The sequence below is a fragment of the Leuresthes tenuis genome, unplaced genomic scaffold (genome assembly GCF_036924035.1).
Source record: "Leuresthes tenuis unplaced genomic scaffold, fLeuTen1.0.hap1 SCAF_13, whole genome shotgun sequence".
In the NCBI taxonomy this organism is placed as follows: domain Eukaryota; kingdom Metazoa; phylum Chordata; class Actinopteri; order Atheriniformes; family Atherinopsidae; genus Leuresthes; species Leuresthes tenuis.
In genome coordinates, this window is record NW_027325367.1 from 16,591,702 (window position 1) to 16,606,974 (window position 15,273).

At 44.5% G+C, this 15,273-nt stretch overlaps 2 protein-coding genes across 2 annotated transcripts in view; one reads left to right on the forward strand and one right to left on the reverse strand.

The window, feature by feature from the left end:
- The window catches only part of LOC140267119 (methylmalonate-semialdehyde/malonate-semialdehyde dehydrogenase [acylating], mitochondrial-like), a 118,544-nt gene that overhangs the window by 11,798 nt on the left and 91,473 nt on the right, over positions 1-15,273 (reverse strand). The window lies entirely within an intron of this gene.
- On the forward strand, positions 288-14,007 carry lrfn5b (leucine rich repeat and fibronectin type III domain containing 5b). Its single transcript, XM_072362725.1, has 6 exons — positions 288-967; positions 8,302-9,217; positions 9,744-9,918; positions 10,614-10,947; positions 11,868-12,168; positions 12,298-14,007. The coding sequence occupies exons 2-6, from the start codon at positions 8,327-8,329 to the stop codon at positions 12,991-12,993; spliced, it is 2,397 nt and encodes a 798-aa protein (XP_072218826.1). The 5' UTR covers positions 288-967; positions 8,302-8,326; the 3' UTR covers positions 12,994-14,007.

Here is a 15,273-nt window from a genome sequence, read left to right on the forward strand (position 1 = left end):
GGCTTAGGTTTTATCCAGAGGAATGGATGGATTTTCTAGAACGGCATGGTTATTGCTTGGTTCATTTTCTTTTTCATCTTCTTTATGTCTAAATGTGATCAAAACTCCATATCTTTCCCCCCCCCCCCCTTAATTCTTTGAGATTATGATGGGTCCAATGCATTTTTGTGCAGCAGAGTTCCGTCTACATGAATAAATTATGATGCTTGCCTGTGAGATAGGCTGGGAGGCACTGCATCTGCCTATGCACACAAATGGTCTCTGTGCAGCTCAGAGCGCACCGATTACCATTCCGAGCACAGCACTTCTGGTCAGAAATGGAGCCGGGGTCGGTGGCTGACAGCAGTCCGGGGGCAAAGAAAGGGGAGGATAGAGCCGACAATGGCACCAACCTTTCACTCAATCTGGATTAACTCGCGCTGAGCTCTACCTCGCCGACAAAAGCCCGTGAAAGCGACACGAACATCTGGTCGGATTCAGCTCAACACCGGCCACTCACAGCGGTGTATGTTGAGGCAGCTTGTCGCTACAAAGGCGTTTTCTTCTCCTCTGGAGGTGCATGCAGGCGGATGCGCAATAGAGGCGATCCCGCACAGCTGCGGACCCAAAAGCCACACCGGGACCCTCCGGGCTGTGCTTTTTTTCCCTTTTTTTTTCTTTTCTTTTTTCTCTCTCTTCCCCACTCTCTCTTCAAATGGAGGAATCCGAGTAAATTTTCACTCGTGTAAGACAGGATAGCAGAGGATTCGTCCTTTATCTGCTGGTTATGGAATTCTTGAAGGGCAGCACTGGCTTCGCAGGCCGTTACATATCATAGGAGCCAAGGCGCAGGTTTCGGGACACCTGAATTACCACCAAGAGGCACCGTCGGTCCCATCTTAGGCAGACAGTATGCTCTCATTCCTCATGGGAGGAAAGGCGCTCAAACCCATCCTCCTCTGACTCGGCTTGATGTTTCATCTGCAAGGTAAATTCAATAATTGGTAGTGTGAATTGCAACTCTGAACTCTTCTTTTTTTGGGGGGGGGATCAGGCTGGGGGGGGGGGGGGGGGTGCTGTCTGTTTATGAAGAGGCGAGATATTGACTTGAAGTAGTTCTCTCAGGACCTCAGGGCTCGTTCTTTTCCCTTGTGGTAAGGGTTGCGGCTGTGTAACCCACCAACCCAGGACCTTTACCGCAAGGTCAAAAAGAAAAAAGGAAGGGATGCTGTCAGATAGAGATTTTTATTTTTAGTATATTCTTGGCTGCATTCTGTGCTGCTTTTTTTTTCTCTCCTGCAGGTGAAACAGAGAATGGTGGCTGATGGTGCCCATTATTCATTCTTCTCCCAGAGACATGCAGGAGAGGAATGATATCAACTGTGTTTTATTGCTTGCTTAGCAGAGGATGCAGCCAGTGGTTATAACCTGATACAAATTACACACCAGTCTCTAAGCCGCGATAAAGTCTGAATTAGAATAAATAGCTAAACTGATAATAAGTCTGAGAGGAGAGATTCATGCTGCCAGGTGACTGAAAAGGACAGGCACAAAATGTGATTATCATTAATGATGATGGTCCTGCCTTCTGTGGAGTGTTAGTTATCACATATCTTATTATTCATGAGTGCCTGAGGCACCATTGTAACTGCTACACCAGTGAAACCAAGCCCACGCCTCATTTTGCCGCTCCTGTCTGCTCTTTGCTGCTGTGTGAATGTGCTCAGTGTCGGTGCTTCTGTGTTTCTACCTCTTCACTGAAGGCAGAGAAGTGATAGATAGATGGCTCCTCGGCAGCGGGCTGTTCTGCACACCAGCTCCACATTCGCTGACCCAAATTTGCACTCCCCTTTGCTTTTGTTTCCACTGAAGAAGTGCTTCCATTAAGATTTTAGACTCGGATATGGCTGGTGCACTCTCGCATACACATGCACCTGCTCCACATTTGAGAGATGCTTCATGATTACGACTTAATAAGAGGAGAGATGTCTTTACATTATCTTGCCATTTTGTGGCTGGTGGGAAACACAGCTTTTGACACGGAAATATGAGTTTGTGGGTGCAGAGATTGTACAGTTATTTTCGGCTGCCCTTGTTTTACCACAAAGAAACAATAACATGGACATAAAAAAAGCCTGCATATGGAGTATATGAGCATATGTCATATTTTCAATCACTGAAGCATATTTTTTCCTATTGTTTAGAGCTCCTCTACCATAAACTGCATTTGAGATCTGACAAATGTGAAAATCTGCTACACCATTATAGTCACCTTATTATGATTACTTAGCTGGCTGAGGTCGGTTTATATCATTTTATGGACTCCAGTCATCTGTATGAAAAACAGCTGGATGAGCCTTACAGAAACATCAAATTCCATCAGTACCTCCGGATTGTTTCTCAGTGTTTAGTCTTTCATTGTCTGCTATGGTTTGATGGCACCACTTGTTTACTCTGAGGTATTCAACGTTTGACATTCGCTTCACAGCACTGATATGGTCCAATTTGGGTTTCTAACCAAATAAAAAAGAGAGCCCAATTACTTAGGTCCAATCCTTATTCCTCCCCTTGGCCCTAATCCTCTGTTTTGCAGGGATAAGGTGACCCGTTTTCTTTTGAGGATGGAGGAGCAGTGCTTATCTAGCAATCCAAATCAACGCCTCATTTTATGGGCTTGATGACTGACACTCCTTGAACCAAAAGAAGTAAAAGGAAGTCTTATCCCTGCAAAACTGACTGGTAGGGCTAAGGAACGGAATTGGAATCAGGCTTCAGAGGAGGGGATTTGTCAGCTCTACCCATCAAGGGTTAGATTTAGGTAAATGTATGCTTGGGGTCAAAATGGACAACACAAATGTGGGTTATTTGAATGAATAAATATGGAATCCTATACAAGCCACCGGTGTAATCCTGCATCAAACAATTAATTTTGTTCCATATGGGGCACATTTTGTAGCCATGGACTGCGCATACAGATGGGAGGTGGCCGTCAATGATGGCATAAGATGAACAGAAAAATGCAATTAAATAGTCAATTTATTTGAATCATAATTAACTGTCAGCTAAAATTTTATGATGTGACAATCCCAACCGGCGAGGCTGTGTTTTAACACCGTGGTGAATATTCACCAAAGGAGTTCCCTTTAAGAGGTCGAGGATTCTGCATTGATCGGAAGAAAAAACACCTCAGGTCATGAGCCCCTCACACCTGGATGGTGCTAGAATGAAAAGCTGTACCAGATTTACAATTTCCATCGGGCTCAGAATGTAAATGTGTCAGCCAGTGAGCTGGAATACACAGTGGAGAAGATGAAAAGTGTTCTGACGTATGCTTCACCTGTGAGATATTCAGCAGATCAAGTTATCACTGATGATCTTGTGTTGCAGTGTGAAGGAAAACACTTGGAATTACAAGGGGGGATGTAGATGCTGATGAACAGCACTTCTATTGATGCAGTGGGCTCTGCTTAGTATGCTATCCCCCTGGTACACACACATACACACAAGCACACACACACACACAAGCTTTTCGCACCAGAAAATAATTTCCACTGCATCACAGTTCCCATCAATTAATTTTGGGTTTTTATGGTGTGCCAGACTGGGCAAAAGGGTAATGACTGAAACATTAAATCCAACACAAAATTAGCTGAGTGTGCAGTCTCCTCATCACCTCTGTGTCATAAACGCTACAGTGGTTCTCTAACGTGGCCTTCAACCAGAAGATTTGTTCTAAATATTATTAGGTAATCTGAAAATCGGCCACTGATTACATCGCACCCAAACGCTGACGTTTTCTGAGTTGCCATGGCATCCGGGCTGTCACCCAAAAGCTATCACACTCTAACATTTGCAGACTTTGTAGGAAAATGGTGTCACAGCACATCCCCACATTCACAAAAAAATAACAACCCAACAACAATGTGTTAGTTTGAAGGTCCACAACGGCATCAGTGTTTGAGCTGGATGTTTGGACTCGGGCTACACAGCCATTTACCCGACGAAATAGAATTTCTACCAGCTCAGTCAAAATATGATCCACTTCAGCACATGCAGGAGCTCCATTTGGCCCCATAGAACGAGCGGCCCGAGGACCTGTTTCACTGCTTTGTCGATACCATTTTGCCATCATGTAGCAGCATCGGTTTACCTCCTTGACACAACAGAGTTTATTTTTGGCAGTAGCAGACGTCCGGCTGCTCCTCTCTGACTGAGGCGCTGTGGTTGCTGTTGCTGCGTCGACCTGCTGTGGAGCCATAGGCAGATCTCATTAACTTCAGGGCTGCTTTCCCTGATTTCCTGCCCAGACATGGATTGCAGAAGCTTTCTCACATGAGCTCCAGCATAAGTTATACCATCTGAAAACATATCCCCCTCCCATGACCTCACCAGCGGATTGGCGTACAGCGTGCTGCATAAGTCTTTTCTTGGCGAACGCTACCCCAGGGAGACCATAGATATCCTCTCCTACGGTGTACCGCTGCTGCACATGAATGTGTCTCAGTAGCTGGAGGTTGTTGTGTGGTGAGCTGCCTCTATTAGGCACAAATCCACCCACTGGTGTGCATATGTGGGAGTGGGGCTGTCAGTCTGTTCTGTTCTCTGTGGGTAGAAGTAACTGCTCAGAGGTTGTAAACTTACGTTTGATTGACCGAGATGAAGATTCCGGTTGATTTATCGATACGTCGTCTGCTTTCTTGTTTGTTTGTTTTTTGGGGGGGGGCTTCCTGAGTTGCTTCACCGTAATATGCAGCACAAACCTGGACAACAATGATTTTCTGGGGGTGTGACATTTAAAGCTGAAGTGTGTGATTGATGAATGCATTAATTGATTATCTACTTACTTGTTCATGTACCTGATGAGTGCAACCTGTTATGCAAATCTCTGTGGAGCGCCCATAATTAAATGCAAATGAAGGAGACGGTAACAGATATTTCTGGCCAGGTCTCGGCAGCGGGGGTGGAGGAGTGGGAGGGCAGATGTCCTTTTGTCCGCACAGAACGGATTTTGGAAGGATTACCATTGCAACCATTCAGCAGCAGTAAATAAATAAATGAATCAATTAAAAAAGCCTCATCTCCCAAGGGTGAATAAGTATCATGTTTTCAGCAACATTCGAGGCTAGAAGTTGCAGGTCCTCTCTGCCTCATTAAACAGCCTGGGACCGTACCGTGGCAGAACTGAAGGTGGTCGACGTGCACACTCTTAGTGCGCCTCAGTTTTTCAAGCCTATTCTTGGAAACACGTGAACCCACACATGTACAATCATGTGAAAAAGAAACTACACCCTCTCTCAAATCTAACATTTTACATACCAGGACGTGAAAAAAAAATCTTGTCCTTACCAGGTCCTAAAATAAGGTAAAGATAGCATCAGATGAAAAACCACATGGCATGTTACACTGTGTAAATTAAAAAGAAACTACACTGAAATGCAGAATCAATGTGTAATAAACTAAGTACACTCTTACTGCTTCCATAGGACTTAAGGGGATAAGTAGCAGCCAAGTGCTGCTAACTGAATGCAGTTGGTTCAGAGATCACCACCAGGTTTGAGCACCTATATAAAAGCAGACTTTTTGGGAGTTTGTTGGTCTTTCAGGTGTGTGTTAACACAATGCCAAGGAAGAAAGACGCCAGCAATGATCTTGGAGAAGCACTTCTGGCAGCCCATCAATCTGTGAAGGGTTATAAGGTCATTTCCAAACTATTTGAAGTCCATCGATCTACAGTGAGAACGATTATGCACAGGCGGAAAACATTCAAGACAGTTGCTGATCATTAGGGGTGGACCACCTTTGCAAGTTTACCCCAAGGTCAAACTATGCTATGCTCATAAAAATAAAGAAAAAAACCAAGCGCTACATCGCAGACTGTACTGGCCTCAGTTAGTATGTTAAATGTTAGAATGAATCACGGTACAAATCCACAAAGATAGAGTAAGCTTGCTTGGAAGGGTTGTGAGGAGAAAGTCTCTTCCCTCAAAAGAAAATGGAAGCTTAGGTTTGCAAAGTTGCAAACAAAGTTGAACAAACCATAAGACCTCTGGGAAAAAGTCTGGGCCAAAGTTTAAATGTTTTGTCATGATGCACAGTACCATGTTTGGTAAAAAGCATTAATACCACATAAGTAAAAATACAGCATACCAAACTGTTAGGCATGGTGTTGGAGGGCGATTATTTGGGCCACAGTATCTTGGCACTTTGTCAGTAAGTCCACAGTGAACTCCTCCATATGCCAAACAATTCTGGACTAAAAGGTGAGCCCATCTCTTTGATCCTAAACACAGCAACAAATCTACAGAATGTCTGCATAAGAAAAGAATCAAGGTTTCCAGTCAAAGTCCAGATCTCAGCCTGACTGAAATGCTGAATTGGGACTGGAAGAAAGATGTGAAAAAATTCATTAAAGTACATTTGTAAAGCAGTGTGGACTAACATTCATCCAGAAATAAGTGAGAGACTGATAAAGTCAGACAGAAAACTATTACCTCAAGTTACTGCTTCTGAAGGTGGATTGAACCATGGGGTGTACTTGGTATTTCACAGTCTGCTTCTGTAATTTGGATTAGTTTTAGTTGAGTAGATAATGATGCAGTGTAATATGTCATATGTCATATGAGGTTGTATTTATCTCATTTTTACCTGGTGGACCAGATGATTTTATCATGTCCAGATATGTAAAACCTTAGAACTGAAGCAGGGTCTTCTTTTTCACATGATGTTAAGCAGATGTTAGACTTGCCACACAGGTAGGGTAAGAGAGTCATGCACATTCAGTAATGACTCTACACTCCATTTCTCTCCAACTCCATACCATACACCACCGCACTCCTAAATAAAATTCACAAATCTTGTGCGATTTGGTTAAGTTGTGCCTATTCATAAAAGGAACAGACATTTATTCTCTCATAAAAATGTCCGTGTGCTCTCTCCAATAATGTTCCTCCCCTCCCTAAATTATGGGTCGTATAAAGGCGACCTTGTTTCCGCTTCCTTGTCAGAATGCAGTACTTCTTACCCAGCTGTCAAAAAGCAACCGCTGTCAGCAGATGCCACCAGGCTTCCTCCACTCCCGCACATGGCTGTGTGTGTCACTCCTGTCCTGTCGGATGTTTCCTATATGAGATTTTCCTCATACTCAGACTGGCAGGGTTATCACACCATGAGCTGTGTGTCACTGCTCAGGTGATGAAGAAGAAGCTTTTGAAGCACGAAGGTTCTTAGCTGATATGTTATTTGCCGAGGCAAGATTTTCATGCATATTCTGCAACACCCATCGCAGAAACTGGGGGTATTACTAGCAAATCGCAGGAAGCTGCAATCATAAATCATCTGTTCTCTTCGGTATTCAAATTTAGAATTTTTTGAAGTTGTGGGATTTGAACTCTTGTTCCCTGCTTTTGATTGGATTGCTGTTCTTTTCTGTGCTCTATAATGGGAAACACAGGGGGCTGAATATTGTACGTTCAACTAAAATGACGCTAAATTTCAGTTCTAAATATCGAATATAAATCCATCTAACATCACTCGTGGCCTGACACATTGTGCGGTACGACTGCAGAGTTGTGATATGATCTCCAAGGCCTTAGTTATGAGATTCTATATCCCTGACAATGTCTCAGGATTCATCAAACGGATCCCTTCTTATCCCCCATCTCAGCTTTGTCATAAGTAAGAGTAGCAGTCGAAATAGCGGAGAGAAAATCAATAGAAAGGCATAGCACATCCTCACAGAGGCACCAGGCCCAATCATCCCTTCCTATTGGTGATATGATCCTGCGAGATATCAGTCTAATTCTTATGAGGCCCCAAACTGCCGGTCTAGACTTTCATCCTTCTGTACACAAACTTAAAAGGGCTTGTATTATCATATCAAAAAAGCATGATCAGGGGAGCTGGGGCTTAAAGGGAAAGCTGCCACAAAGACCATACATGATTACTGGGGATGTTTCACTCTCAAGTCTGTAGGTGACTAATTGGTTTCATGTCTAATTGCATGGCATCTATTGTTTGTTCAGGCATTGACTTGCTTAGCTCCCTGCCCACATTTTGGATTCACTCCAAATCTGAGTTTTGAGCTGGCAATGATAGTGTTTCAAATCAGCGGAAAAGCTTTAACTTTCCAGAGCAGAATTCTCTAGTCTCTCATTTAAAGGGATGTTTCTTACTGTGTTTGTGATCAGAGCAACAAATATTAGACTTTGTTAAAGATGATACTAATCCAAAATTTTTGATTGAAAATATCTTTTTTTTTTAAAAAGCTTCTCTTTTTTTTCTCTCCGTACCCTGATGTTTTCTCTCTTTTTTTTTTTTTTTTAGGTCTGTTCACCTGATTTAAAGCCAAATGGAATCGTTCCTGGTGTTTCTGATAGTCCTCAGTGTGGCTATAAAGGCACACAAAGTTCAAATCTGCCCTAAACGCTGTGTCTGCCAGATGCTTAACCCCAATTTGGCGACTCTGTGCGACAAGAAGGGCCTGCTGTTTGTGCCCCCGAACATCGACAGGCACACAGTGGAAATGCGGCTTGGGGATAACTTTGTAACCACTGTTAAACGCAAAGACTTTGCAAACATGACCAAGCTGGTAGACTTGACCCTTTCTCGTAACACCATCGGCTCCATTGTGCCTCATGCCTTCAAAGACCTGGAGAACTTACGAGCCCTTCACCTTGACAGTAACCGGCTGACCCGCATCACCAACGACACCTTCAGTGGCATGTCCAAGCTGCACCACCTCATCCTCAACAACAACCAGCTCACCCACATCCACAGCGGGGCCTTTAATGACCTAACGGCGCTGGAGGAGCTGGACTTATCTTACAACAACTTGGAAAGTGCCCCATGGATTGCTATCCAGAGGATGTCCAATCTCCACACTCTCAATTTAGACCACAATATGCTCAGCTACATCCCAGAGGGAACTTTCTCTGGACTGCAGAAGCTTAAGAGGTTGGATGTGACATCTAACAAGCTCCAAAAGCTTCCCCCTGACCCTGTATTCCAAAGAGCAGGGGTCCTGGCTACCTCTGGGATAATGGGTCCTTCGTCTTTCGCTTTGAGCTTCGGAGGGAACCCGCTGAGGTGTAACTGTGAGCTACTCTGGCTGCGGAGGCTGCGGAGGGAAGACGATCTGGAAACGTGTGCCTCACCCCAGCACCTTGCTGGACGTTATTTCTGGACTGTTTCAGAGGAAGAATTCCTGTGCGATCCTCCTCTCATCACTCGGCACTCTCAGGTAAACTGACTGTTAAGACATAACATACTCTACAGCTCCACTGGCTGAGCAAGCATTTCCTTAGTTAATCCAGGGTGGTACTTTGGGCTTTCCTTGCCTGTCACAGCAAATATTATCTTTTGAGTTTGAGGAGTCATCCAAGAACCCTTGGACAGGACATGTCTGCGACCTGCAGTTAAGAGATTATTGTCAAATATATTGCTATTAAAATACCAAGTCCTGCTGCAAAGCTTAGAGAGAAGTTATTTAGCAGGATTTGTACTCAACACTTTATTAAAGGTATTAGAAGGTTTATGATGAATTGGTGGTGAAGCTCTTGATACATGGTGGGGGTTCTCAGTAATTTAGTCACTGAGCCATGCATCCAAACAGAATTATCTGATCAAGTCACTGCCAAATAACTCTATCTATGTCAACTCATTTACATTCAGCAGACCTGGTCTGCATAATTGTAGAGAAAATTGACTTTTTTTACCCAGCAAACAGCATATGTGTTTGAAGTAGTTCCCTCCTGCTTCTGCCTCAGGAGCTGCGAGCTTTAGAGGGTCAGAGTGTGACTCTCCGCTGTAAGGCCAGGGGCGACCCCGACCCCATTATCCACTGGATCGCGCCAGACGGACGCCTTATGTCCAACTCCTCCAGGGCCGCGGTCCACACAGATGGAACGCTGGACATCCTCATCAGCACCGTCAAGGACTCAGGTCTGTTTACATTCTGGTGGCTGTGTTTATGTTGTTGACTGAAAAAAAATTCTTGTTTGCTTGTGCACACATAAGCCTAAAGCACTAAAGTATTTGTCTACACTAGATGATAAAGCTGATAATGGAGACACGAAGGCTGATGTACTGATAAAAGTCACAATAAAATGAGAAGGGAGTTGTATGTGGATGGCTTTCTGTCATATACAGTACATCTATTCATAGCTATGTTTGCTCTCACAGTTTTATGTGTTAGGTGTTAACATATTACATTGTTCAGAAATACCCTGAGAAACAGGAGCCAAAATAGAGCAGATGACACTTTTGGGGTTTTCCTCTTCCTCTTTGTGTTATATTTCTTGCTGTCCACACCAAAAGGAGCTATTCCTCTCCACAGAAGACATTCTTTTTAAGATGTCTTGAACTCTAAACTTTTCGTGGTCGTACTGTATAAAGCAAGAGCCCGCATTTGATCCTTAACTCATTGAGCACTTGGTTATTTGTTCAAATTCCCAGCACGTAAAAGACACTCAAGTTCACTGACTAACAGCTCCACAGCTGTAAGCCCAAAATGAACAACTTTGGTTTCAGTGAATAAGAGACAGCTTGGAGAATTTTTAAATCTGGTCTCTACTTTTCCAGAGAACAGAGAATGGGACTTTTGGGGAGAATGCTGATCTCATCAGTTTGTGTTTCAGGTTCCTTTACCTGCGTGGCTTCCAATCCAGCAGGAGAGGCTCAGCAGACGGTGGATCTGGTCATTGCTAAACTCCCTCATATCACCAACGATACAGTTGCAGAGCAGGAGCCTGACCCCGGATCATCAGATATCGCCACAGTGACCAAGACGGGGGCAGAGGTAGGAGGAGTTCCTCTGGGGAATGCAAAGACAAGCCAAGAGAAGAAAGTAGTAATCGCTGAGGCCACTTCTACCTCAGCCCTGGTCAAGTTTAACTTCCACAGGAGTATTCCTGGAATTCGCATGTTTCAAATCCAGTATAATGGGACCTATGACGATTCACTGGTATACAGGTAGGCAAAAAGACTTAATCTGCTATACATAAAAGCATGTTGTAGTGGGACATTGCTCAGAAACACAGTTTACACTAACAAAAGTTCATCTACATTTGAAGTGTATGCAAACAAACTGAACCATATTTCTAATCCCATGACCCTTAACTTGCCTTCATAGTTGACTGTGAATGCTTAAATTCCTCTGGATGGCCAGTCATTAAGAGCCAGGCCCGGCTGTCGGTGGGATTTGTGGTATCTGTCTATCCCATCAGTAAGACAGGCTAATGCACTGTATCTGACTTATTATCTTTCGACTCATAATCCCCCTTTGTGTATTATTTACTATGTGCAAGACCCTGATAATGCTTAATCAGCAAAATCAAAACAGAATGTCAGCACCAAGCTGTGGACCCATAGGAAGATGAAACGAGCCGTCCTCCAGCTTTTTACAGAAAGCATCAGAGGCTTCATACGAGCCTATCTGAAGAACCGCCGCACACGGCATTCTTTCATCCCTACCTGCTTCCGCTTCATATTTAGTGGTAATCAGTGGGATGTGATAGGATCATTGCAAGAGGATTTTTGTTTTGTTTTTAAAGAAAAAACACTGAGATCAGTGGGACATATGGTGTTTTAGCAGTGGCTGCAGGACTCAGGAGACATGAAAGACTTCGGTCTGCTATCCCGGTGCTATGAACAATCGGAGGCATCCTGTGTTCCAAAGCAACCTTTTATCAGTGGTGTTGTTGAAAGAATAAATCAAATGTCACAAAAGATAGTGCCTAGACACATCTTAAATAGACCCCTGAGATATAAATGATTGCCATGTCATTTTATCCCAACAACAGTAAGCTGGATAATCTGATTTGCTTCAGTCCCTTTTCATTTAAACCTTTCTAATCTATGCCACAACTTACAAAGCTCTTCTCCTTCCACAGAATGATACCCCCATCTAGTAAGAGCATCCTGGTAAACAACCTGGCGGCTGGTACACACTATGACTTGTGTGTGCTGGCCATCTATGATGACCAGGTGACTTCGCTTACTGCTACCAGGGTGATCGGTTGCATCCACTTCACTACTGAGCCGCAGTACCTGAGATGCCATTTCATGCAGTCCCAGTTTCTTGGTGGCACCATTGTGGTTATCATTGGAGGGATTATTGTGGCTTCTGTGCTCGCTTTTATCATCTTCCTCATTGTGCGCTACCGGGTGTGTAACCAAGGAGAAGCAGATAAGGTCAGTTTGGCATTATTCATTATGTCTTCCCCTCTTGTTCACAAATTTTCTTGGCTTTTAAGCAGGGATGTGTAATAGATTTGTTGCCATTCTTCTCTCTCTTGCCGCACCTGTCTCCCGTAATGTCAGGCACTTGAGATGGGGGATATTCGTTCACTGAGCAGTGATGGACAGCTTCAGGGCTGTGGGATACCCAAGTCCCTCTCTAAGCAGGTGCTGCGTCCAGAGAAGAATGACAAGGAGTGCCTCAAAGTTGCTCTCCCACCCCCGGAGCCAGCCAAACAGCGACCGCCTGTCACTGTACCCTCCACAAAAGCTTCTGTCCCCGACTGCACGGTCTCCACCGCTGCTGGTAGTCACAGTTGGCACCCAGCCTCCCCAGGAGCTCCAAGGCCCAAACGCTCCAATGCTCCACCAAAACCCTCAGAGGCACGACGATCTGAAGCTCAGGCAGATGTTGAGCTCAATAACATGAACCGGAATAACTCGTCAGATATTAAAACAGCTGCTGGCTTCCCTCTCACGGTGCCTGGCCAGCCTACCAAATGGACTGCTGCTCCCCGAGTACCGCGGCCCCAGCAAGCTTCTCGACATTACATGACTGTACCTGCAGGAGGGGTGAGGGTGAACCGCAGGCACTCGCTTAATGCAGACTCATATAGGGAGCGCTGCTATGTGGCTTACCCCAAAACTGACGCCAGCCTGCGCTCCAAACGCAGCCTGTCGATGAGCGGAGAGCTGCCACAGCTCGAGAGCACAACAAACTTTCGTCAGGCCAGGGACAAACTCTCCAAGTCTGAGTGGCTGCTGGAGAGCACCTTATGATTTGAAGCTAATGACCTGAGCTCTCATATATTCTTGGATTTGGACTTGTGACCCATCGTGGAACAAAAAGGAATTTTATGCCTTGTTTGGAGCTTTTGTGCTCTATGTGTTGATAGACCTGCAGAAGGCTGGTACACAGGGTTATGGGAAACATTTTCTACCTTATAACCTATCAAAGTCTTCTTTATAACATTTAAACAAACTTCGATGAAAGGCACAACACAATGTATAAAACAACATCATGTACAAAAATGTTTAGTTGTGTGAGATACTATATATCTCAGTGCAACCATAAGTGTTCATGTGGTATTGAATGCAGTAACCTGGACATACTGTATTATAACCAGAAAGGCATCACACATGGGAGGAGGCTGTTCTACTTACAGTCTCGTTGCTTAAGGTGATAAAATCTTTGAAGACGATTTTTGTCTCCAGCTACACACGCAGGCGTTGATTTGTCTTAATTACCTTGGTGGTGCTTTGGAGAGATTAGGAATGTGCTTTACATCCCAGGGGTGTGGGAACAGAATGTAGTAGACAGACAGCGCTCCAGCTTTTCATCCCGACCCTTCCAGACACAGCACAATGCAGCATTTTCGTGGCACAAGTCGACTCAGCCTAAAACTGCCCTCCGGTTTGAATCGATACATTTTTATCACACAATTACATACAGACTCAACTCTGATAGGATTACTGTCGTGACTAATTCGAGAGGCAACACCAATGGCACGACAAGTGCGGCAGGTGATCTGATATTACGTGTGGATGAGATCAAGCGGAATGGTTCGTTTTCGTATTTTTTACTTAACAGATGTTATCATGTCATGCCAACAACAACCATTGTAAATGAACTTGTCGATGTAAGAGAAACGGTAATTACAAGAATGGGAGGATGTCCACTCTTGATTTTGCTGTTGTTTCTGTTTGATGTTTACCAGTATAAATAAACCAGTGATTAAAGGGACACACTCACAGTCATCTCATTTTCAAGATGCCTTGTGTGTTTTCCCAAGTTTTCTCGCATCCCAAAGTACTGAGTGAGGAGCCCTCCCTGCACTGCGATGTTGTCTCAGAACAAAATATCTGCATCCATTCCTTATTCCGGCAAGCTCTGTTAGTTAACGCGGGTTTTGGTTGTCTTGGAACAACTTAATTCCCCCGTTATCTGCAAGTGATGAACCTCTGACGGGTCCCTATGCCCTGGTATTTGTTCAAAGAGATGAGGAAAGCAGATGATGAAAAGAGGCCATGCGAGTCACAGGGGACGCTTTTCGGTTGCACATCTCACCACTCATCTAACAGTGTCTGTTCCCTCCAAAGGAGGCTCACTGCAGAAACCTGCCGCAGGAGAGGTTAAACACAACCTCCGCAGTGGGAACCCGTGTGCGACTAAATCTACAGTTACAGTCGCAGGACTGACACAATTTGCGGTATCTGCTGGAATGTGAGGTCTGGTTCGCTGGGTGTTTGGGCGTTTGGATGTTTCCTGATTGATTTTTACTTACACTAGCATCTCGTTATTCAAAACCTCAAGAGAAACAGCACACTGGGTTTGAAATACTCTTCCTTTTACAGAAAAATACATTAAGATGAGCTGCACCTACAATATGTAAGACAAAAATTGATTCCCGTTATCTAAATAGGCTGCATTCAAGCACTTTTACTCGTTTTTTTCTTGCTCATTACAAGTCATTAAAATGCTGAGGAGCTTGGCCTGAACCTTGGTTCAGTTGTTGGAGAGCGCCAGAGGTATATGTTAATAATAGATGCATTTCTGGAGTGAGAAAGAGTCAGAGAGTGGAGGAGAGGAGACAAGGCAGAGGAGTAAAGGGAAGGTTTTGTGAAACAAAAACAGCGCGGGCAGGGCAGGAGGCAGGGAGAAAGAAAGGCAGGGGTGGGGATGAAGAAATAGAGGTGGAGAGAAGAAGACGGCTCAGAGATGTAGAGTGAGACAAGAGAGGAAAGCGGCACAGGGAGCCAAGCGGAAGAATATAGAGCAGAGCACAATGAAAAGAGCATCTCTTAAAAGGCAGCCATGCAGCCTCTGGCTCCTCGGTATTCAGCACACCTTCACAAAGATGGTAAGGATGGGGAGGAGGCAACGGGGTGAGTGTGGGTGATAGACCTCAAATGGAGTTCAGGCAATGAGCAAAGCGGAGTGAACAGTGCGGTCACATCTAAGCACACAAAACTGCATGAGTCTGACCCACTTTCCAAATACCTATGATTCGTTTCCAAGCCCATGTCGGGCTTTCTTCCTCCTGGTACAAACTTCCTCCT

Bases quoted from the DNA above. Each gene is read 5' to 3' on its own strand.
- lrfn5b (XM_072362725.1), top strand. From the start codon at position 8,327: ATGGAATCGTTCCTGGTGTTTCTGATAGTCCTCAGTGTGGCTATAAAG. The intron at 10,948-11,867 runs GTAGGCAAAAAG...CTCCTTCCACAG, and splicing joins GACGATTCACTGGTATACAG to AATGATACCCCCATCTAGTA. The intron at 12,169-12,297 runs GTCAGTTTGGCA...CCGTAATGTCAG, and splicing joins ACCAAGGAGAAGCAGATAAG to GCACTTGAGATGGGGGATAT.